Source organism: Amblyomma mixtum, chromosome 3 (assembly GCF_055824585.1).
Source record: "Amblyomma mixtum isolate Tamu chromosome 3, ASM5582458v1, whole genome shotgun sequence".
In the NCBI taxonomy this organism is placed as follows: domain Eukaryota; kingdom Metazoa; phylum Arthropoda; class Arachnida; order Ixodida; family Ixodidae; genus Amblyomma; species Amblyomma mixtum.
Genome location: NC_143014.1, coordinates 30,537,054 through 30,561,716, shown reverse-complemented (window position 1 = coordinate 30,561,716; position 24,663 = coordinate 30,537,054). Strand labels below are relative to the sequence as shown.

The 24,663-nt window shown below is 52.1% G+C and overlaps 1 protein-coding gene across 4 annotated transcripts in view; it reads left to right on the top strand.

Moving 5' to 3' along the window:
- Positions 1–4,659: 4,659 nt before the first annotated feature.
- The window catches only part of mgl (low-density lipoprotein receptor-related protein megalin), a 167,069-nt gene continuing 147,065 nt past the window's right edge, over positions 4,660–24,663 (top strand). For all 4 annotated transcript variants that reach the window (XM_089578519.1, XM_089578518.1, XM_089578516.1 and 1 more), the window contains exon 1: positions 4,660–4,809. In XM_089578519.1, the coding sequence (XP_089434645.1) occupies positions 4,722–4,809 (88 nt within the window). In that variant the 5' untranslated portion in view covers positions 4,660–4,721. The remainder of the gene's footprint in view (positions 4,810–24,663) is intronic.

Sequence of the window (24,663 nt, the reverse complement as noted above, 5' to 3'; positions counted from 1 at the left end):
AGGTGATAAATCGTGCTGCACGGTTTTGAATGGCTTCGAGGTTAGTGGCGAGGTATGATTGTGACGGGTTCCAGATGGCTGATGCGTATTCAAGCTTTGGTCTGACGAATGTGAGATATGCTAGCTTTTTAATGTCTGAGGATGAGTCGGAGATACTACGCCCCATGTAGCCGAGAACACGTGAGGCTTCGGAGCAAATGGTTTCAATATGTGTTATCCATGATAGCGATGGTGTCATGTGCAGGCCAAGATATTTGTATGATGATGTGTAGGCAACGGGTGTAGAGTTGAGGTAGTAGGCAGTCTTAATCTGGTTGCGAAGGCGGGAAAATGTCATGATTTTACTGCAGAAGAACTGAGGATTGGGCGAGTTGGTGGTCTGTTGGGAGTACTCCCCCCGGAGCGCGAAACCGTTGCTCAACTATGGCTCCTTCCATTCTAAAGTGGTAAAAACAGGTATTGTTAAGAGCCGCCTTGGTATGGCTGTGACTAAATCATGCCACCATAGGATGGGAAACAGCCTCCTTACGCAGGCAAGCAGGTGCAGGGATGCAGGGTACCCGGAGGCCCTTATCGTGTCCTGTGCTGAAAAGATGTCCAAAAAGGTGAAGGCAACGGGCCACTCCTCAGAACTTAGTACAGGTTCTAAAGAAAGAAATGTGGCAGTTATGCCGTACATTCACGCAGTATCTCACAGGCTTAAGAGAGTAGGGGCTCGATACGGAGTAAGCCTGGTTTTTTCTGCTCCCAATAAACTAGCAAAAGTAGGGGCTGCAGTGCAGAGGAAACGCGAGGGGAAGGATAGTAAGAATGTTTGCAAAGTTAAGCATGGAAACAAGTACGTTGCCTGTAGGAAGGGAGTGGTGTATCTTATCCCTTTGTCTTGCGGCCGTGTGTACATCGGCCAGACGGGCCGTTGTATCAACATTCGCCTCACAGAACACGCCAATTCGGTCAGCAGCAGAGATAATAGAAATGTAGCACAACACTGCCTCACGTGTGATTGTGTTCCGTATTTTGTTGACACGGAAGTGTTGTTTGTACATCATGATCAGCGCACGAGGGAGATCGCGGAAGCATTTCACATCATCAGGAAGGGCGAGGGATGCGTAAGCAAATCCTCGATTAGCTTGTCAGGGAGGGAAATGAGCCTGCTTCATTCTGGGTAGGGAGGGTGAGGTATTGACACACGTGCCTTGAATGCATGATTGCTGTTTTTTGTTTTCTCTATTTTTACGCTTGTGAGTGGCAACAGTGTATCCGGGTTTGACAAGGTGTCTTTGCGCATGTCTGTGTAAATGTATAAATTGACTGCGTACGTATGAATAAAATTCAGTTGTAAGTCAGCGCCGTCAGTCTGTTTCCCTTGTCCTCTGTCCGTGTTTGTAAGCGCTGGTTTTTTCTACAATGGATCATGATTTTACATTTAGTCGTGTTTAAAGGCATGAGCCATGTTTCACACCAAAGTGAGATAGCGTTTAGGTCTTGTTGGAGGGTGCACGTGTCGTCTTGGTTAGTTATGGCGCGGTATACGATGCAATCATCGGCGAACAATCTCAGTTTAGATTTAATGTTGGAGGGCAGATCATTGATGTAAATTATGAACAGTAATGGGGACAACACGGCTCCCTGAGGAACACCGGATGTTACGCTCGAGAGAGGAGATGTGTAATTCTTAGCACATGTGCACTGAACACGTCCTTTCAAGTAGTGTTCTATCCATGATAACAGTTTTTGTGTTAAACCAAGGCCGGACAATTTTAGCAACAAGTGATTATGAGGGACACGATCAAACGCCTTCGAAAAATCTAAAAAGATGGAATCGATCTGGTAATGGTCATCCATGTACTGCAATAGATCATGAGTAAATTCGGCTAGTTGCGTTTCACATGAATATAGTTTCCTGAAACCATGCTGTTGTGGATAGAAGAAGTTAATTGATTCAAGGTGTGCCATAAGGTTAGATGCTATAATATGTTCAAAGAGTTTTGAAGGAATACTAGTCAGGGATATTGGGCGATAGTTAAATGGGCTTGAACGGTCACCTGATTTAAAAACCGGTATAATTCGGGATTTTTTCCAGTCGTCAGGTATGTTCCCAGTGTCCAGTGATTGAGAAAAGATTAGGCAGAGTATGCGGCTCGACAATGATGCAGTGTTTTTTAACAATTTGCTGTTGATTTCGTCGCAGCCACCTGATACTGACAGCGGAAGTGAGCTAATGAGGTTTGATATGCCCTGTGCATTAATTTCTATATCTGTCATGGGGTGTGAACGAATGATATGTGTGTGATTGACAGGGGTGATGTTAGCGGGCGTGAAAACAGAAACGAAGTAGTCGTTTAGTGCGGTTGCGCATTTCTCCGGGTCAATAGTGTCGCCACCGGGATCTGCGAGTTCGATTTGGCTAGGACGGGATTTGTTCGATAGAAGACGCCAGAATTTGTTCGGGTTGGATCTCAGAATTAAAAGCAAGTCAGATGTTTGGAATTTCTTCTTAGCCTCAGCTAGCTCCTTTAGGTACTGTTTTACGCATAAGTGGTACCGGTTCCATTTTTCAGGATTGTTGCTCTCCTTTGCAGTCCTGTAAAGTCGTTTTTTTTTTTCGATTTAGTAGTGATTTGAGGCGTTTATTAAACCAGGGGTTGTTATTGTCAGATTTTACGAGAATTGTAGAAATATATTGGTTTTTTTAAGTTGACTAATGTGTTCTTAAACAACTCCCAATTAGCATTTACCGTGCGAGTTAGATAAGAACTGTGGAAAGTTTCCAAAAACTCATCACGTCTGTGATTAATGCTTTCAAAGTTTGCTCTTTTGTAATCCGTGATTAGTTTTCTTGCAGATGATCGCTTTTTGATAGCTAATGAAATGGTAATGTGAAGCAGGTTGTGATCGCTGATACCGGGCAGGAGTTTTATACATGTTACACTATCGGGGGATGACGTGAGCAGGAGGTCTAGAGTGTTATCGCCTCTAGTAGGCCATGATACCATTTGCTGGAGGTAATGATATAGCACTAGGTCGATAAATACGAAACATGGCGGCGGAAAAAAAAAAGCGAAATATCACGCGCATTGAGTACATGGAAGAAGCACGAAACGGTGTCATTCACTCTAGTACGCTGCTTTGTTTTGCTCGCGACATGGTTATAAAAACACTTGCTACCGGTAGGTTGGCCATCGAAAGAATCGCATAACTTTTTCAGCCTTCACTCTTCGCGGCTTTTTGTCCATATTCCCAAAGTGTACAGCTACCATGGCAAAAATAAGTTTGAATTTATTTGGCACATACAAGTGCCGTCTCCTCAGTCCGCGAGTCTTCTGCCGCGTACGCATTCGCACAGCGTCTTATGAAATGGAAATTCCGGGATGCTCGATTGACGGCCTCCTCTGTTCAGCAAAACCGACATGCGGTCCCAGCCATTACAGTATAACCTATTCTATCAGTACTGCAGCCGGGCGCGTGTCATCGTTATTGTGCATACCGTCCACCTTAGTGGCTGCGCTCCCAATAACTTAGTATGCTCTCAGAATGCCCCAATAAACTTAAGTAAACGAAGTTTCCCGGTCGCGTATGCACTGTTTGAAATAACATGTTTCCTATGCGATATCACACGTACCGCAAAATGAGTCAGCGCACGTTTTGGTTTTACCGACGCGTTGCAGTGCAGTTAAACAACCTATTCGTTCTGTTCACGTGGTCATTTCAAGACTCATGCAACACTTATGCTGGAAAAAGCGGTATCATGCGTGAAGTGCTCTCTTTCTACTAAACTGAAAATGGCGTGGAACTAACGGGCAGATCAACATGAACGATCACATAAGCGTTGAGTTTCAGATGTTTATTCAACCAGACAGAGCCATCAGCAACACTTTCAAATGTTTTTGTCATCGTAGCTCGGCGCTGTAGTTTTTATCATTATTTTAATCAGTAATTTAACAGCATTAAAATTACAGGAATCTCTTTTATCATTACTGCTGGAAATTATAATAGGAGAGAATAGCTGCTAGGTTTTGTGAGCATGAGTCCTTTGCTTTTGAGGCCGTGCGCATTTATGCGCTTTGTTTCCTTTCTCCTAGGTTTTCATACGTGCGTATGTTGCAGACTTTTGTCGCATATGATCAGGACTTGTGTAACAATTCGTCCCAAGTTGCGCTACTTTGGGCAACATTTAAAAGTTACTGTTTTCAAAATGTCCGATCTTGCCCCATGCAGTCGGGCCGAAAGCAGTCAGACAGGATTGCGCGTGCTCTTGTGCCGCAAAAACAAAAAATTGAAAGGGACCACGTGGCATAAACATGCCCCGGCGCCAGCGGCGCTCCACGAGAGGATGCAAGGCTGAGAGCACGCCGGCCTGGCAAGCGGCGGTCAGCGCGAAAGCAAAAACAGGACCGCAAACACAGCAGCAAGGTGGTTCAGAGGACCAGCCCCGGTGGTGCGGCGGTCCCAGCGTGCCCGGCGTGCCCGGCGAGGATTTCCAGTCAGTAACCCTTGCCCCGTCTTCGAGCGGCCAAGCGCCGCCGCGTCGGGCGCTGCCAGCGCGAGGCGCACGTAGCCGGAGCGAGCGCGTCCCGCCGGCACAAGTGCGCATGCGCGAGGCCGCTCGGGCTCAGCGCCTCCTCGGGGAGAGCGTCGAAGCTGGCGAAGCGCCGGCGAGTTGCCGCTCAGTCTTGAATCTGCTCATCGGCTGCAGGATGAACTGATGCGCGGCCACCGAGATGGGCTTTTCGGATAACCGCCGGGTACTCTTGGGGACTGTTTGCGTGCTGCTGTGCGTAACGTCGGCCACTGATTCAGCGGAAGTAGGTGAGTACGGCAGGGATTCAGGCGCAGCTTGGTTACTCGGTGACACTGTTTTGTTTACCGCGTCGCGCCGAGTGTCCCATTCCCTGACACGTTGTTGCCGGCATGTCAGAAGAACGCGTGGTTTTCTGTGGGGCTTCCCGTGTCTTCCGCTGAAAATCTTGTTCTTTGGAGCGGACAGCATTCGGCGTAAAAGCCCTTGAGTTCTGCATTCCGCGCAGCCTCTGCTCGTTGCCGTGCTGATGATACCGCGCGAGTGCCAGTCGGGTCGACCCCCCCCCCCCCCCCCCCCCCCTCGCTCTTCGGACATGCTCCCACCGTAACAACGTGGCAGGTCCGGTTAGTTGATACACGGCGGTGCTGCGAGCCATCGCGCTACATTTTTGCTCATGTCAGACCGTTCTGTGTAATGCTAGATGTCCCGGTACCTTTCACAAATGCTGCCGCTTTTATGTCAAAATAGAGCGTATGCCATGTAGCGGGCGCTTCTTCATTTGGCGGAGCAGATAGCTCGGCCAATCAAACAAGCGTGCGCTATCGCGTTGCGCTACTATGTTGTTTTGAATATACGTTTATGCGACAGCTGCAAGGAGTAGACACGGCAGACTTTTGATCTTATTATTCGAATGCACTTGCATAGGCGGATGAATGGCATGCCGTGTTTTGTGGGAAGGCGCTTAAAAGTGACAAATCGAGACTCGATGGGTGGTTGCGGGCTGCGACGGCGAAGTTCAGACGCGACATGAACATTCAGCACTCGCTGATGCGATTGTAGTTTTACAGCGAGTGTTCACCGCTGCGCAGTACAACTCGAAAAGAAGGAATTCTTGGTTGAAATGAGGCGTTGGTTTGTTCAGTCTTTATGATGTCGTTCTCATTAGTCGTCGGTATGTGGCTGCGAAAGAGTTGTGTTGCCATGTGGTGTGCATCATTGACGTCGACGGGCCAGTTCATGCATTTCACTCGCTTACCGGAGAAGCACTGAGTCGTATACGTACTGCGACTGCGTGCCTGTGAAGTCTGGTCGCTGCTTGCGCTCTACTACGAGGTTCGCTTGGCAGCGCAGTGCATCAACAGGTCGCCGTTCACTCGTTTCGAGCCCAGAGATAAGGGCTCTTTAACGAAGCGCGTTATTGGAAGCGTGACATGGGCCTTAGGGGTCAAGCCAGTTTAGTGCTCGTAATGAAGCCTGATACTCTGCGTTCTGCGAAAAAACTACCCCCTTGGCATCGTCGGAATTCTTTTTTTCCCGATCCAGCCGAACTCGTTTCTGCGCGGACTTCGTGCGCAACGTGTCATCGCTCCGCACTTCCGAGTGCGTCGTGTTGCCTGGAGGTGCAGCGACTCGCATTTTTCGGCTCGTCTTCCAAGATCGGAGAGCTTGCCAAGTGGATGTTTCATCATCTCGCCTGCGTTGTCTTCACCGAAAGTCTCCGCGTCGCGCCTTGTGCATTCTGTCCGCTCGCAGGGGGAATCTTTTTTAGCCTTTCTTGGCGCCTCTTCCGCGCTTCGGCGGGTCTGGGATCCAGTGCGTGGGGTGAATAAGTAACTAGCGGCGTTGAATCAGCGCGCGCGGCGGGATGCTCGCCGCTGGCTGGCGCGAGGACTTGCTCGGCTTGCCGCGCTCTTCCTCGGCCGCACCGAGTGGAACCGGCGGAACTGTGATGCATGAGTGACCGCCATCTTTTTCTGCTTTGCCTGTTGCGCCCCCGTCCCTTACCCGGCGGGGTGGCGGAGGGGGGAAAAGACGACGCTGTTTGTCTGACCCCACCTGAGGCAAGCCCGGGGAATGCCGCCGCCGTTCGGCACTTGTCGAACAAGGCGCGGTGGTGAGTTCCGCGTCGACCCGTGGCTGCGCGCAGAGGCCGTTCCCAATCCGGAATGCAAGCCTTTCTTGCTCGCGTCTGGAGAGAAAAAAAAGCAGTGTCGCTTGCAGCATCTCGCTCGACCGGTGTCCCGCCGACCTGCCCGTGTATCTTTACTTCTTTAATCGATTTTTGATGCTTTCCACTAGCTCCTCCGGTATGGAACCAGACTGTATTGCAAGTTTAAGGTGTAACCACCCCTTTCGACTGGTGAGGCTCGGATCGCGCTCACTGGCGGACTTTGTCGACGCCAATTTCCCCATGAGCGCACCCTTTGCGGTGCGGACGGGTTAGAAATATGCCGAGGTTTCTACCCTGCTCTGATCCTGGCAAAACTTTATCTCTCCGTTAGAACGAGTGAAGAAGTTCATTCGTTTGGACATGGAGTCTTTGTTCTCGTCGTGCGGCTTCCTCGCGAATATTTGCAGTTGCTTTTTTTTTCTGCCTTATTATGGACTCGTCGTTGTTGAGCTATTGCTGCGCAGGTGAAATAAATTGTGCCGGTGTATCGTATGACCTTCTTTTGTGAATGTCTGCAGTCGTGCAGGGAACACAGCCGGGCATCAGGTCATTCCTTGTGCTAGTCGTGGCCACCAGCGTTTCCGCGTCGCACCCAGCCGCTCGCCTTCGATAGCGCACACGATGAGGGGCGCCTGGAACGGCATCAAATATTGTAGCCATTGGCACGTTAAGTACTAAGACGGGGTGACCGGTTTTCGGCTGGCCGCACCGAAGGATGAGTTCTAAACGCTATTTTAATTGCAACGTGTTGTTTGGCCAAAAGCACAAGTGGGTGAGGGTGCCTTTTTTTGTCAGTGGCTGTTGAGGTGTTTCGACTGCCTGATTGAAGAAAAGTGTTCCGATGATGAAAGAAAGGTGTCTACGTCGTTTCTTTTTATTTTTTGCCTCCGTGCATTGGTACCTACTTAACTTGCAGGAGAGGTTGTTGCGCCGGCTGCGGCTGCGAGAAACTGTGCGTTTCGTCCGGCTGCCGAGGTATGCCCCGAGAGGCCGGTCCGCTTAGTCGCGTAGTACGCTTTCGGCTGTCCTTGAAGCCGCCGCCGGCAGCGGCCCCGTGCTCCTGGGGCCTTGTCATCGTCCCGTCGCCGAGTGGCACGCGCGCCCGTCGCATGCGCTGCCGTTGCGCGCCCCGCTGCTCTGCAGCGCAGACGTGCTCGCAGGCCTGTACGTACACGCCCCAGCGGGCCAGGCTGCCCACGGTAGGGTGCGTCTCGGTACGAATGTAACGGTTCGCCGGGACTTATATCGTCGCACAATTCGCGCTTGTGCCTTGTTGTTTCATCGTGGTATAAAAGGTAAATGAAAATTGGTAACACCTCGTACCGGTACTTAGGCGCTGGTGAAGACGTCTGTAGTGATCAAAAATGTGTTTGAAATCGCCCTTCACTTCGGCAGTCATGGAGTGCGCTAATTTGACATCGAAACCGCTCTGAAATTTGCTGCTTCAATGGCTGTCTTGCTAGCGTTTGGGCATGTCGTCGAAGCCATTGCCTTCTGCGAGCGATTGTGTGCCTGTCATTCGCGCCGTGGCGATCGTATTTCTTCGAGGCAAATTGCTGGGTGTCCAGCGTACTGAGACATACGTGCGTTGAGGGCTGCCAGGAAACCAAATTAAAATGTCCTTCATCTTTTCGAAGATTGTAATACCCCGCTGATTATAGCTGAGATTTGAAAAATGAAAATTAGTTGCTTAGGAAAGGAAATGGCGCAGTATCTGTCTCACGTCTCGGTGGACACCTGAACCGCGCTGCAAGGGAAAGGATAAAGGAGGGAGTGAAAGAAGAAAGGAAGAGGTGCCTATCCCCCGTCGCGGGTATATGCCATGCCACTAAGGCAACAACAACAACAATTTCGACCACCTGGGGATCTTTTAACGTGCACTCACATCGCACGGCACTCGGGTGCCTTTTGCATTCCGCCTCCATCGAAACGCGGCCGCCGTGGTGTGGTTCGAACCCGGGTACTCCGGCTGAGCAGCCTAGCGTCCTAACCACTGAGCCACCGCGTCGTTTGGGATGTGGTACTCGAAAAGCCGCTAAATAACGTAGTAACTATCCGCGTTGTTTTGGGCAGCGCGGTGCCGATTGTAAGCAAAAAAAAAAAAAAAGCCCCTTGGAATTCTTTTTTTTAGCTTGTCGCCCTGCTAATGTGTCGACAATCTGAATATTTTGCGACGAGCTGTTAACGTTCTGTGCGAGCTTCGCCGAGTGATACTGAACGCTGTTTTCAGTTTTCCTCCGTACAGGAAAGGGAAAGGCTGATTTCAGATCGTGTTGCATTTTCGACTGCCTGCATGATTAGGGCCCCGGCCCGAATACGGCCTTTACAAGTTCGCTCTACAGAGGCCAGTACCAATCCGTTTAACCGAGTCGGCTGGTTTAGGCGAGAAAAGGCGTCTCTTCCCGTGCACGCACATGTTTCCAGCAACCATGCCAGCTTAGGAGTGAACACGGTAAAGAAGCCCGTAGGAGTTTTCATGGAGCAGACCCTATGACATTGTAAAATATTGGCTCTAGCGGTAAGTGGAGGCGTTTAGAATGCTTAGTTGTATTGAGAACATAATAAAGAAAAGTGCACAGTAGTTTGCGTGCTCACCTTATACGACAAACCACAAAGAGGTGCAACAATGAGCAATATGTAGGTGCACCCCTTGAAAACGCCAACCCTAACATAAGGCTGGAATTGCCCCGCCGCGGTGGCTGAGTGGTTACGGCGCTCGGCTGCTGACCCCAAAGACGCGGGTTCGATCCCGGCCCGGCAGACGAATTTCGGTGGAGGAGAAATTCTAGAGGCCCGTGTGCTGCGCGATGTCAGTGCACGTGAAAGAACCCCAGGTGGTCGAAATTTCCGGAGCCCTTCACTGCGGCGTCCTTCATAGCCTGAGTCGCTTTGGAACGTTAAATCCCAATAAACCAACCAACAAGGCTGGTATTTTATCCAGCCAAGTTCCTCGCGTGCCGGGTGAAAGATGTATTGCACTAATCTGAAATGAGGATTGAAAAAAAAAAATGTTGCTGTGAAACGTAATGTGTGCCTAGAAAAAAAAGGGCAAAGTTTTATTTGCGCTTGTTTTAAAGAAGGAAGAAACGAAAGAAGCAAAGCTTACAGGCTAAAGTAGGGGCCATTTGGTCTACCATCTACTGGGTATGCTACAGGCTATCAATTCAAAAGTTCGCTGGAACTGTTCGGCGTCAGATTAGGCGGTTTTAGTGAAAGCTTTACGGAAACCCGCAGTACCGCTTTGAAGCGACTAGACTCAGCCCGGGCTTAGAATAAATTTGTTGCGTTTCCCACCTTGCGGGCTCTCGGGTATATAGGCCCACGCACGATTACGCGGCAGCCGTTGACTGCGCCCGATTAGGATGCGACCCAGGAATGCCTGCTGACGTTGGTGGGAGCGTGCCATAAAGGGGCGCCTCTGCTGCCGTTGCGGAATCGGGTTAATGGATGCACCCACAGGGAACGAAGGTGGCCCCAAGAACACTTCTGCCTTTTTTCGGTGTGCCCGGTAGCGAGTGCACATGTCGCGCCTCCTTCACAGCCCTGACCTCTGGCAGACTTCGTACAGCTGCTCGCTGTGCTGTCTCCGCCGATGTACAACGCGCAACCGTCGCGTGGGACATGGAGCAGCTGAGTAGCGCCTCAGCCCTCGCGAGTGTCCCGACCGCACGAGGTCCTCTCGATGCAGCAGGAACGCGTTTCCGTGTGCCGCGGCCCGCTTATCGATGCAGCTAAGCCTCCGATCGAACGGGATGGTGTCCGCGCGTCTGCTTAGTGCATTGCCCAGACCTTGTGGTATTGCTGCGCTGCGTTGCTTTTCCTGCGACTGACGCAAGGCTTGAAACTTTGTGCTTGAGAGGAAGTGAAACTGCGTTCACGCTGTGAGATCTGTTAATGCCCGTGATCGTAAGGGGGAAAGGCTCGGCGCGTTTTCTGCGTGCTTAGCGGAAGTGCAGCGAAGATAAGTCTACTCCCGGGGCATGCCAAAGCTCGCGCGTTCTGTCGTTTCTGCGACCGCCTAGAGTTCGAAGCTTCGCACGTCTTTAGTTTGGGAGTCGGTGCACACTAATTTCTTGCCGCGTTTACTTCTCCGAATTTCAACAACCTGTGAATTCATGCGGAGGTGCCGTAACCGAACCACTCTAAAAGATCGTCCGCCGGAGAGTTTTCGTCGTTTATTCTGCGGGAACCAATCGACTGGCGCACTCCGTCCCGCGCAGTCCTGGAAGCCTGCGGTGGCTCCCTCTTTCCGCTTCGCAGCGTCCAGTTGGCGGCCTAAGCCTCGTCGCCGGGCGTCAGGCCCCAAACATTGACAGGACTAACTGTAAATGGCCTCGGCGGCACCGTTGTACACCCGAGGGGGCGAAGCGGAGAATTTCATCCCCGATGGATCAGCGTTTTTTTTCTCTCTCTTTTCGTCTTCTTTTCTCAAGTGATGCGTTGGGACTGGCTTCTCGGACTTCTTGTGCCGACGGAGCCTCTTTGATGGAAGAAAATGTGGCTTTCGCGCCGCAGCATTGGTATTCAGGCGCGCTCTAAAACGTGCCGCACCGCCCCTTCCTGTTGTGCTGAGCGAGAGCGGAAGATGTTGCTTCTTTGTATCCGCTTGAGATAGTTGTTACCATCTCGCGTGAGATAGAACGGTCGGTAATTATTCCAGTCGTGTTCGGGCATTCTTGGTGCGTGTTTCTATCTCGAGCGGTCGTTACCGTCGGCTGTCTTTCAACACGCTCGCATTTAGTGACAGCGCCTTTTTGTTAACCAGGTTAGCTAACGCCGTCTTGTAAAATAACCCATCATGCCGTCGTAAGGCGCCCGTTTATGCGTAATCCCATCGCTCGCCTGAGGGGGGATGCAAAGCCCAGCCTTTTTTCGTGCTTCGTTTAGAGAAGGTTAATAACTTTGCACTTGTCAAGGCAAAAGAGCTGCCACGCGCGCATTTTAACTTAGCGAGCTTTCTTTCGAACCCGAGCGGTTGCGGCGCATTGGCGACATGATTGTCGTTGCTGGGGGCCGGAAGCTCATGAAACGTGCCGCGGTGGCTGAGGCGTTCTGCCACTGACGGCGACGTTTCCGCCTTCTTATGGCAACCGTTACGATTTAGGCCGCCTGCCTGAGGAAAAGTCACGCATCCCTGCAAAGCATCTTGAAGGAGAACGTAAGGGAGGAGTGTATTACTGCACCATTGTGGTTATGCATACATTGCGCATATTTTTACGTTTGTGGGTTTAAATAGTCAGCGCTGTGTGTCTTCATCCTTCATGCGAGATTGTGCATACCTAGCATTTCTATTCAAGATTTCAATTTTCGTTAACTGGTTTGACTCTGACTGCGGGGAATTGAAAGAAAAGTGAATCAGAGCGCGTTTTTCTTGCTTCAAGTCGTAAGGACGTAGAGCATGCCAGCTGCTAGCGTTTGTCCTCGTGCAGTCCGTGCTCTGTCCAATGGTGCAGTGTGTGTCAGGCTTCCAGTAGAAGTGCTCTGTGGTGCACCGTTTCCAGCCATTGATGTCGACATAGTGGTGCGGCACTTGAAGCTGCCTTGGAGCATTTTGGGGAAACCATGAATGCTCTGTATGGTTTGGCGCTCGGCGCACAATATCATCCAGCTATAGTGTACAGGGGAGATGCCCTGCCGCACGGCTAGTCCTTCTCCGTAACGGTCCCGCGTTGATCACGGTAGCACGCACGACACGGCGGCCTAGCACGCGCCTGGCAGATGTCGTAAACTCATCTCGTCGGGTTGTGAGGTGTTTTCACTGTGTCGCAAACGGGGCTTGCCGCCAGCAGAATTTTTTTTTTTCATCTAAGAGTTGTGTTGCTAAGTGAGAAGTGCATAAGCATAAGGCGAAGGGGAGGCAGTGGTTTAGCGGCTGTTCGAACTTAAGTCCTGCTCGAAACGCTGCTGACGTCGTAATAAAAGATACGGTTTCCGTCTTTTTCGACAGAGCCAAAATGAAGACATGGGCAGACCGAAGTTAGGTGTTTTTTTTATTTTGTTTGTATTAGGGCTTTTTCCGTTGCCGCCGCACCACCAACACCAACGTCGTGCTCGCCCTCTGTTCCGTGCACAGAGTATAATGTGCACGGCATGATCCTCGTTAAGAACAGTCAGTACAAAAGAGTAAAGAATTGACGGGCGATGATATATGCGGTTCGAGAAATGTGCGTTAGCAGTATTGGTTTTACATTTTGCTCTTACTTTGATCGCCTTCCCATTGCGTCTCTGATTTCGCCGCCGCTTTTTCGCACCGCAGCTGCGTGCGTGAGGGGAGGACTTTCCGCGGACTTTCCGCTGAATGATGATTGCACTGCTGACGCGGTAAAAGGAAAGAGATAAGTCTCGAGACCGTTTCCGCTGTGACCTCGCGCCGTTGCTGCTGTAGCAGCGTAGTGTGCAATACCACACTGCGGTGCCGCCTCGTCCCTTCGTCTATATCCGTCGGCAAATGAAAGAACGCCGCCGCCGCGTGCCAGTGAGGAGGAAAAGTTAGTCGTACGTGACCCAATAGCAGTAAACCAAGGCCGCCGGCCGGCGTCACTCTGACAGAACGCGATTTCGTTTCTTTTTCACTTGTTTTCTTTCTCGATCGTCGGCTTTGCAGCTCGGGGACCGGTGCGCGTGTTTTGTCGGACCGGGGAGGAACTGTCTTGATGGAAGACGGGGAGTGGCGACGCGTCAACCGCGGCCGCTGCTGCCCCCCCCCCCCCCCCCCCCTTTTCTTCCTTCCCCTGTAACGGAAAAGTTTCCAAGCAGGGGCTGCCGTCTGTCCAAGCGTCACCGTTGACGGCGACTCTCGGCCGTCATGGGATTTATTTGGCAGTCCTGCGGGTGCCTGCACCCCCCCCCCCCCCCCTCCTTTTTTTTTCTTGTTGAAGGGACCGTAGAGTATGAAGTGCGTATTGCGCTGGGTTTTTCGCGCCCTCTTCAACCCTCTAGGATGAACGGCGGGCATTCGCTGCGCGCTTTCCATCTGCCACCTTCCCCACTTTCCGAAGTGCAAGCAGCGGCGCCCGGGAAGGCAGCCGGCGAACGTGTGTGGTTTTAAAAGAGGCCCAGATAGAAGTCCTTCGTTTAGGGTGCAGTCTCCGATCGTTTCTCTCATCTTTTGGCACTGCAGGCACGTTACTGTAGGCTATCCGCGTATCTAAACGTTTTGTGTTGTCAGGGTCTCTCAGGTGTGTGGAAAGTCTTCGCGGGTGGCATTTATTTTCGGTGCTGCCAGAGCAACGGCTGAAAGCAACGCAGGGGTGAGGCATGAAGTGTGTTTGAAGGTGGTATGGGCACTACCATTACGATGCTGACGTATGCGGTTCCCTTGTACATGCTGCGGCTGGCCAGGAGAATCCATGCAATAGCGATATGTGCATCTTTACCTTCCGCGGAAGCAGAGGATAAATTTCTGTAGGAAGCTTCCCCCACTTGAGAGAAAGCTTCGCTCAGTTCTCACTGGCGGCCGATCAGGAGCGTGCCTCGGAATTCGCTGTGATCAATGAGTGCTGCAAAGCTTAGCCTCTTCAGCCATGCACTGAACAAGAGAGATGGAGTGTCAGATGTCGGTGTGCGTGGCGCCGGCCGGTCGCAGGGTTTGGCATGTGCCAGGGAAAGCGGCCGCCCGCAGCACTGGCTCTCACCAGCTAGCGTGGCGCACACACGGGGGGAGGTTGCGCGCCCGGGCCGGCCGTGCATCACGCGGTGGATCCTCTGCCGAAAGGCGAGAAGGGCGCTGCACGAACGACGACCTCGTCCGCCCCTCGCCGAACCAGTTTCTTGGTTTCCACTGCTGCTCCGGGGCCCCTCGCGTGCCGGCCTTGGCGCTTAGCCTTTCGCTACCCCTTTGCCGTCTTGTTTTTGCGTCTTCGGAAGGCTCACTTGGGTCTCCTGCATACGCGTGTCTTGCCGCGCTCACTGTCCACAGGCTGATGCGTGCGAAACCCTTCGTTTTCTGTCCCCGCAGCTTGTAGTTGTCGTGCCCCCAGACGCTTACTGCTACTGTTTCCGGATGGCATCTTCTCCTCTGCTTCTGTTCTTTGGTCTGCTGTCAGGACATGCGTATTCGCCGTTTGGGTGGAGTAGGTGTCCTTTCTAGTCGGGAGCACCGTGATGAGCTGAGAAACAGCTGTTCATCGTCCTTGTACGCCGCCAAAGCAATTTTCGTTGTGGCGGTACGTTAATTTGACCCTCTTAGCTTGATTTGTGTGTTTAAGGCAATCAGTGCTAAAGACGCTTCCCAGAGCATCAAATACGAGTAAAGGGTGGCTGCACACAGATCATCCGTTAATGCTTATCGTCTATGTGAGTGCCAAGTTTTTATTGTGTGTCGTGTTATTTTACCCTTGTAAATTTTCCCTTGGCGGCATTTTGTGGCGGGTACTGTATCGTGCGAGGCTGTCACTTCCGTCAAGGGCCACAGTTTGAAGACTGGGCAGTTGTCACGCGCCGGGGAGGAAGCCAGTTAGCAAAAAGGACGATGTGTAAGCATAAGCAGCGGTTACCGAAGGAGGCTAAAACTTGGAAGGCCTACGTGGGGTTTAAGCCTTGTGCGCAAGAGTCCTTTGTACGCTATCTTGAGGACGGATGCCTGCCGGGATGTGTTTGAACCCTTCCTTCTCGCCACTTCCAGGCACACTGTTTGCAACGGGCAGCGTGGGGAGTCCATCGGCTGTGTTGCATAATGCCCAGTGCCTTCCGGTGCGCGCACGCCAGGTTGTTCGCGTGGTCCGCGGCGGCCACTGGTTTCCTCCCCGCCGTCGGGGAACCTGTTCTGTTCGGTCGCCGAGGGGGCACGGCCATTACGGGACGAGTACAAATTATCGGGCCTAATTTCGGCCCCCTCGCGCCCGGTTGGGGTTTGCACAAGGCGACCTCGCTCCCTCCCTCGGAGGCCCGGAGTCGCGGACGCTGCGCCGGTTTCTCGTCCAGGACTGAATGACACGCGAATACAGTGGCTTCTGGAACCACCGTGTAGGCTATTTTGGGAATGCAGCTGAAGCAACGTGCTGGTAATGGAAGGCTCTAGTGACGAAAGAGGTTGTGAAAATCAGGGGCGCTCTGCTTTTGGAGACTACTGCTTAGCTGAAGGTCGCTGCGTCTGTCCTTTTCCACCTCACTGATAATCGCCTGTAGTGGTAGGTTCCTAAAACTTGCGATGGTGAAAGTAATGTTTAGTGAGTGTGTGCAGTAGTTCACTTTGTTCGCTTCCAAGTTCGTGTTTGCGCACGCATGTCATAGTTTCGCTTGCCGACAGCTATAGTCGTCGCTAGACGCCTGAAACGACGCGAATAATTTTCTCGATGCTTGCAGTTGCAGGTGTCTGCGCCGGTACCACGACTTATCGTAGATCGGCTGTGTAACTTGCATTTCGCTGTTCTGTATCGTTTTCATGGCCGTTTGTACAAACACTTCTACGCTTGTTGCAGTCAGCGCGAGACTCATTCTCAGTTTTATAAACCACAGCCTGTATTCTGTAAGACGCATTTGCAGCGAAACTGTTCGGGAAATGACCAGTGGGCATTTTCTTCCTAAGAAAACGGTTGCACCATGAATGCGCAGCATATATTCTGTGAGGCATTGACGCATTTAGTGTCCTTTGACAAATGCAAGTCCATAGATACGCACAATCCATCCCCTCGCGATGAACGAGGCCCTTTCTGGCGCTTAGCGCGACCGTCTGTTCTGTGGTCTCATCGCCAGCGAAGCTGTCCACGAAGCTTGCGAAGGTTGCAACCTGGCGGTCATACGCAGAAAGGGAGTTCTAGATGGAGCAGGCCTTCTTTATACAACACGAGACGGCGCACATTAGTAAATTATGGAACCAGTAGCTATACCCTCAAGCCATTTAGCATTAACTTCAATTTTACTAGTTGGAAGGGATTAATGGAGTAGTAGGGACCAAATTTTCGCTTTAGTGTGGTGCGCAGCACATTAGAAGACACATTACTGCCACGTGGATTGCGCCAACAAGCGCTAAATGATTTATAATGGATTTTTTTTCTCTCGTGCTGTTCCGGTTTCGATTTTGGCAGCCAAACGACGGCTGTGACGTAAGATACGCGTTCAATTCACGTGAGGCATTCCAAAAATGCGGGATGGCGCTGCCTTCTTTTTAATTCACATCTGCTCTTACCCAAGCCTGCATACATACGAGTTAAAATGATTATAAACAAGCAGCGATTATATCGCAGTTTTTGCATGCCTCACGTGACCTCACATGGTCTGTGACGTCACAGTTGTCGTTTCGTTTTTGAAACCGAAAGGATACTAGTAGAAAAAATAAATTATAAATTGTTCAGCTGGCGTAGGTGAATTCCACGTCGCGACTCATGTTTACCATTGTCCAGCGCATCACTGCAAAGAAAACCATGCGTCCTGAATTAATGGTTAAGACGTAGTCGCTTGGTCCCTGGTGGGGTTCTACCCGTCAGGCGCGTTTTCTGCTGGGTCGACCCGCTGCTTCGTCCGGCAGCTGAGAACGAAACGAGGTCGCGGGACTGAATCCAGCCGCGCGGCCGCCTATGGAGGCGCACTGCAGTAGAGGCACGTGTGCTGTGCGCGCTAAAGACGTCCCCAAGGTCGGTAATAATGCGGCGTCCTCCTCCCTCTTCGACCATTCCCTTGCTACGTGGTTAAGATGTCTAGCGAGAATGAGACGGCGTCTTTTTTCTTTTTTTCTGATAACCTGCAGTTACCATTATCCTCCTTACTCTCTTCCGCGTAGCCCAAGAGTTCTGACGTGCGCACAACGGACGGGTTTTCGCTGGGTGCGCATTCGTGTTGAAAGCTTTATTCCTAAGTCTTCCGTGCTGTCCCGCAGGCCGGTGTCCGCAACCACACTCGCTTGTGACGTTGTGACGTCTGGTCAGTGCTCATTGCTTCGAGAGCGCATTGACGGCATTCACATTTCTGCCACGGTTTAACTCCTCGACTTGCCGCTCCTATTCAATAAATCGCTCAATTTAAACAATGTCGCGAAATGGACCATTGTGCGCGATCTGGGTCGCTTTCGGGCAAGTAATACCGTGCAGCATGTTGTGCTTCAGATGCTTCGGATTCGGTGTTTTTGTCAGCTGTATGAGGGAGTACTTTTAACCTTCCTTTGGAGCGACCACAGAGAGCATGTCGTCCAAGTTGGCGTCCTCGTCTCGCGCCGACCCTGCTCATCAACGGCGATTTTCTCGCGATTGCTCAGCGTCGGAACTTGACTGTGTAGAAGTAAGCCGCAGATTTGTGTGAAAAGATGACGTGCATTGGTCTTTTTAGCTCGGACATAGGTGACTATTCCACCCAGTGCGGGCTGTCGACAGGTGCCCGTCTGTAACTTTCGTTTTCGCCTTGGCCGAGGAGATTCGCTCCTCCTCAGGCTTCTCTGAAGGCACCGGGTTTGTTCTGAACGATTTTGCGGATCGAGCTTTCACAAAGGCTGCCCGAGATCGACCTCGGCATTGCACTGCTGAGTAGCCGAAGCGCTTTGTGCGAGCAAAACAACTGTTTTATAACTTTGCCTACTCGTTTCCGAAGTAGTAACGCAGAAAACGTGTGCCCAAAATTTCTCGTTCTCCTGTTTCCTGGCTGAATTTATTTAATTTTGTACGCATTTTCGTGCGAGTCTGTAGCAGCATCATCGCCTGCGGCAACGCAGTGGAAGACAAGACAGAGGTTTCATCGCCGGCGATAGTGCTGCCAACTCTCTCTCAAATTTTCGTAATGAAATATTTTTCATCGCAAGCAATGGATATGCTGTCTTTTTCTTTATATCATGACAGAGACATCTGTTAGCTGCACTATGACTAGCTACCTATGCCTCCCGATTCTTGGCTGATCCCCTAGAGTGGGTATGTGCAATATTTTGAAAGGCTAACAACAACGTGACTAGCGGTCGGACTTTTCGGTTCTTATCTTTTGAGAATGCGGAGCCACGAGGTATTATTGCCTGATTAATATTGCTTACGATCCATCTGCTGATAAAAGCAAAATAATTTGCGCAATTCACGGTGAGCGATTTCCTTTTGCCCGAGCTCGGGAAACGGGAGATCGCGAGTGAACTCTGGGTTAAATTTTCCATTTTGATTTTGAGGAGGGCTAAACTTCGGCTGTTAACACTACTTTGGCTACTGAGTTTCGCTGTAGCAACAGTGCACTTTTTTTCTTCTCGATTTTTCTTGTTTGATAGGGCTCGGTGGCGATCTACTCTCCTTTCGGGAAGAGGCGCGCTAAACGGTGCCCGTTCATGCCGCCGAAGGGCGGCGGCTGCTCGCGCTCGGTGCCGTCAAAAACGGCCTCTCATCGCCTGCCGCGGCGCGCGCACGTACGAGAGAAGACCGGTTTGGCGGCGCTTATTTTCGAACCGCTCCATCGCAAAGCGCTTCCTGGTACAGTTCCCACGCGGCTCGGCGCGCGGGGTTTTCATGGAGAGACGCGCTCGAATGTGTCTGTCGGCCGCGCATACCGAGCGAAAGCAAAGAAAGAAAAGAGAGCGGTGGCGATCCTCACAAAAACGGCCGCCCGGTGGCCTTCTGCGGCCGGAGCGCGGATGCTTGTTACCCTACGCGGCCCATTGTGGTGGGTGCTTCCTGACCGTCGAGAACGTGGCCTTCCCCGTGGCGACCGATTGGCGAACGCTGCTGCCGATCCCCGGGGCTCTGTTTGCTCGTTACGAGTTGCCTTCTATGGCAACGTTTATATCGTTACCGGTGCCTCTCTGGTGGCGTTGTGTTCAAACGTTTAGTTTTTTTTTTTTTAACGCCGGGAGCTTGCTGGACTTGTGTGCGCTTCTTCTTGTTACCACCGATTTCATCACTCCCTTGAAAAGTGCTGGAATAGAAATGTGCTCGTGTTTTTAGTGCCTCCTTTTGTCTGCGGGCATGACTGCTCGCGGGGAATGCAGAAAGGGCTGCGCCCCTCCCTGCCTCGGCTCGTGGAAGGGTGAGAGGTGTGTCGCGCCGTGCAGCTGTCGACGCTTGCTCTCTGCGGGAATGCCCAAGTAGCAGAATGCCTTCGGCGTCACCCGCTAGTATTGTTTGAGCCTGTTGACCTTTATCGGCATGCTTGGCTTCTCTTCAGCCACAGACACCGGTAATGCGGGAAGTCTGCTGCGAAAGAGATGACTCGCGACGGAGTTGGATTTGTGCTCTCGCGCCACGGTTTCTGCTTTAGTCGCTCGGTAAGAAAACTAAAAACCGAGCAGGTAGGGACCGCGTACTAGTGGCGATAAAAAGGACACGCAGCTGTCGGCCCCGCGTGCCGTTCCCATCGGCGCGCGCTCTTGTGGGGCCAGTGCTTGTTTGGCGGCCTTCCCTTGTGGTTCTATGCCTTGGCCCGTCGAGCACGCGATCGGCCACCTTGAAAAGCTGCCCGCTCGGATAAGATCGCTGGCTCGTCGCTCCCTCTTAATCCGCGATCGCTGGCTCCGGCCGATTGTGGAGCTTCGTTGCGACGTGCCCATTCTGCGCGCAGCACTGCTCGTGCGTCGTCGGCAGCTCTTCGAGGAGCTGTTCCGGCCGGTGGGCGCCGGGGCGGATTCCGCGGGCTCCTCCGGGAGGCGCGCACAGTGAACGCCGTCGGCCGTTCGTAGTGCACGGAGCGAGGGTCGAACATTGTTTTATTGGCGGGGGAGAGGAGGAGGCGTTCGGAGAGATTGGCATCTCCAGAGCGGTTGCCGACAGCGCCGTGCGAGCGAAAGGTCAAGCTCGAGCATTGTGTAAGCGCAGAAAAGTAAAACAGTCGGTTATTGTAGAGATACAACGTAAAAGTTGACGCACGCGGGAGCTCGCTCAGATAGCATTTCAAGGCGCGCTACGCATGCGCCCTTTACACCTACACATTTGTTCTGTCGTGGAGATTATGCGCGGGGGTGTTGGCAGGCTCCTTTGTCTGTTCGGGATGACTGATGCGGCATGCGTGCATGCCAGCAGCGGGACTCGGTGCCAGAAGCCGGAAAATCGGAATAGAAGTGGCGGAACACTGTTGTAAACATTTCTGAGTAATGGGCAGAAGCTGTGCTCCCGGTAGGCGCGAAATGAAGCGTATATGATGGCATTTTCGATCAGCGCAGACCGTTTTAAGCCGCAGGCCGATATGTTGCGGTATCCATGGTTTCGCACGTCACGAGTTTTTTCTACTGCAGCCCAGGATGTAGGCGTTATTATACTTATTCGACCTTAGAGGTGCATGCTTTCCCGCTCCAATTAGCATGTTTTGAGCGGCTGTGCTTGGCTATTGTCTGCTTTCCCTGCCTTTGGTAGAACTTCCCCTTTGCGACCTTGTTTCCAGCAGACAGGTCTCGTGGCCGCGTTTCAGAAAACCTTCGACGGTGCCAGCTCGAGGGAACGATTCTTTTCTCTTGCGGATTTTACTGACGCGGCATTGCTTTTGTTGCGTGTTCCGCCTGGTCGGTTTGTGTCCGAGAGACGCGGGGCGTACGACGGTGGGGATATCGTGCCCGACTGCGTAAAACGTTCGCATCCGATACTTGGACGGGCGAGCTATGAACGGACGGGTGCCACCAAACTTCTCTAGTGCCAGTATGCCGGAGAGGTCTGAGTGTACGGCTGAAATAAAAAAAAAAATTGTGGGAGTTTGACGTCCTGTGCCATTGTAGGCTATACCGAGCTGAAAAGCTGCGCTACCAGTTGTCTGCATCCTGGCATCCTCAGGTTTCGCGCCAACATGACACTGCTCTCGAACGCGTGCTAGCCTCAAGAGTTTGGACCAAGTTTTCCGGCTTGGCCTAAGCCTAAGCAGGCAGTAGCGCCGCCGCGGTGGCTCAGTGGTTATGGCGCTCGGCTGCTGACCCGGAAGACGCCGGTTCCATCCCGGCCGCGGTGGTCGAATTTCGATGGAGTCGAAATTCTAGAGGCCCGTGTGCTGTGCGATGTGAGTGCAAGTGAAAGAACCCCAGGTGGTCGAAATTTCCGGAGTCCTCCACTACGGCGTCCCTCATAGCCCGAGTCGCCTTGGGACGTTAAACCCCCATAAACCAAACCAGACCTTAGCAGGCAGTGTCGGCTACTCAGTTTCACCATGCAGTCGGGAGTTGGTTGGGGCGCGTCCTGCCGGTGTAATCGGCTGTGACATGTGCGGGCGTAGTGCGAGACCACAAGTCCCGCGTCTTCGGCAGTGGCCACGGTGAGTGACGCCGGCGCTCGCTACGTGGACGGGGCAATGGAGCGAACTGGCTTTCCTGCGGGAATTTCTATTCCTGGCAGCCTGACCTGGATTGCGCCATTGAGGAGCTGGCTGGAATCAAGGTCGCCGCCGCTACACAGAGCGGCGCTCGCCTAGGTGGCGCCGCGGCACGAAAAATCCACTCGCATTGAGTCTTCTTGCTCGGCTGAACTAGTTGATCGTGTCTGCTTTCTGTCCGGTACCGTCGAGCCCAGAAACGCGAGCGAGCATGAGATGCGCTAGCATTGAATCCACGGGTTAGGTTCTCTAGGCGGCTGTATACCGTGCTACGTTCGGATGCTGCCGCCGACGTGAGCTAGCTCAAAACGGCCGTGAGGTACCTGCCTCCTGTTCTTTCCAAAGTTCAGCCAAGCTTTGAACGAAGCCTTGTAGCGCGAGGATGGAGAGAGCGTAAAGCCTGCTGGAGGCTGTCGTAATCGATCCGGAGTAAATAAAGCATGCGCTTATCGGTCGTTTCTTAGTACTTACCAGTCGCTTTTTATATCTGGAGAGCAATGATAAAAATAAATGGCAAAGTTGCATGGCCTGACTGTCGGTGCTGGTTTCGGAAGTTCTCTTCTTTTTTTCTCTTTAGCGTTCCAAAATAGCACTCCAATCTTGCTGGAAGCGTGGCCATGGCAGTTGCACGGGTGCAGGAGGATGCATCGTGTTTGCGTGCCATAAGAGAACTGCATGCCCTCACGAGTTGTAATTAAAGGCAAGCGGGAGCGAGACACTTAAAGGGCTTAATTCTCCGAGGAGAACACTGCACGTACTGTGAGACTTGCTCAGACTGGCACCACTGTGACGTTGCTCTCTAGTGAGGAGGAGCATTTCTTCGATGTGTGGTGTTCAGCAAAAGTCGGAGCCGCCCGCTAGCGTCTCCCTACTGCGGGGGACCGATATTGAGACTATACTGTAGTAGGAATGATAACTAGTTATTTGGGGCATGCTATAAGATGTACACTATGCACTGCTATACTCGCAGGTGTTCGCATCATTCCGTTGAACAAACATATAGAATTTTGGAAGACATCGCATTACTGTTTTTTTTTTTTTTTATGCGAGAGCAAACAGCCACATGTCCCCACACCCATCGGCGGGGTCGCACTTTTCCACCTGCCACATGCCAGGTGACACGGGGGGTACACGGAAGAGCCAGCTGCGACCTGCCACGGTTGGCAGGTGAAAAATTTCCAAAGATCCAGAGGCTGGCAGATGTGGCCTGCGGGTCCAGTCTTCACGGGTCTTTATTCGTGAGTGTTTGTACTTGTTCCTTTGTCGGGCTAAATGGGGGCGAAATGGCATTATGTAGTATATATGCAAATTATGCGCCTTACTCATCTCGAGCAGACCGTTTACGGCGGGACCGGGATAGTCTGGTCCCCTGGGCGCCGTCATTGCCAACCTCTTGTGCCAGTCCCATTTGGAGGTGATTGTTCCCGTTAAGGGCTGCTTTGGCACGAACTCTCTTGAGGAAGAGTTCCGTCCGCTCTGTCGAGTCACTGCGGTGCGGGTGATTCCATCCTCTAAATTGTCTCCTGGGTTTCAGCTTCGTGATATCTTAGATGTGTACCGCATGCTGGTCGGCTCCGTGACGAAGGTTGCGTTCCTGGTGGCGACAGAGTGGGCCGACTGGTCCGGGTAGTTGTAGTTGCTCCTGTCGCCAGACGGTGTGCTTACCGTCTTGTTTCACGTTATGCATTCGTGGTGTCCTGGGGCCCCATTCGACGTATACCTGTAGGGGTGTGTTCTGATTTCGTGGAGTTCCTCAGATTGCCTGAAATCTTAAAAGCACAGAAAATAATTGTCGTACGAGCAGTCTGTTCCCAGAGCATTTGTTTCAGTGCATGAGTAACTTTTATTTCAATTTCAAAACTCTTGTCATAGCACTTTCTACGCTATAGTGCGAAGAAATTCCTCAACCTTTGTCGGGATCTCGCATTCCTTCTGAGAGCGAAGGACACGTTTCCGTATCGCCGCCTCTGAGGAGCTATCGACTGTTATACTTGTTTTCGATGAAGGTAGTTGATATGCTACGCCCCGCGGTTTAGGCATTTTGCCGCATTGGGAACGTGCCTGGAATAGTCTGTAGATTTACAAATAGTTTTCAGACAGAGGCAGGCTTTCTTTCTTTGTTTTGTAATTCATCGGCAGCTTGGTTTTCTGCACTCCACATCCTGTCTTGACGAGCTCATGCGCCCGGCTCGTTTGAGAGCTGCGAGTGGTTATAGAGCGGGGCTGTCTCTTTTGCCTTCTTTTTCCGACTGCTGCCTTTTCCTTTCTCTGGTCTGCCACGCACTGCGACCATTGTCCGACAGTCCTGGGCCGCTTTTCCGCCGCGTTCGCGAGGGGTCACTTCCGTTTTTCGCTCTCCTCTTCTCTAGTGCGCGTTTCAAGAATGGGCTGCACATTCTTTCGGAGCGCGCTGAGTGTTCCCGAACGGGGAGAGAGCAGTGTAGCGGAAAGTCCTCAAATACCCCGTGCTTTTGCAACCTGTATAGTCTCCGTTTCTGTGCCAAGGGGCTGCAGGGGTGGTCTGGACTGAGGCGGTGCGCTAAACGAATAGAAAGCAGAGCAAAAGAGAGACCGCCATTGTGAACCGCTTCTTCTCCCCGTTATTCTCATCGTCGGCTCCGTTGCATGCGCACTGTAACGGCTCAGCGCACGTCTCGGCGGCCATCGTGTTGTTGTTGTTGTGTACCTTGCCTCTCTCACCTTGTGCTCGTTCTGCTTTGTCGGCAGCGGCGCCGAATTTCGTTTGATCGATTGGTTGCCAAACGGCTGCAGTCGTGGCTGGCTTCTTGCC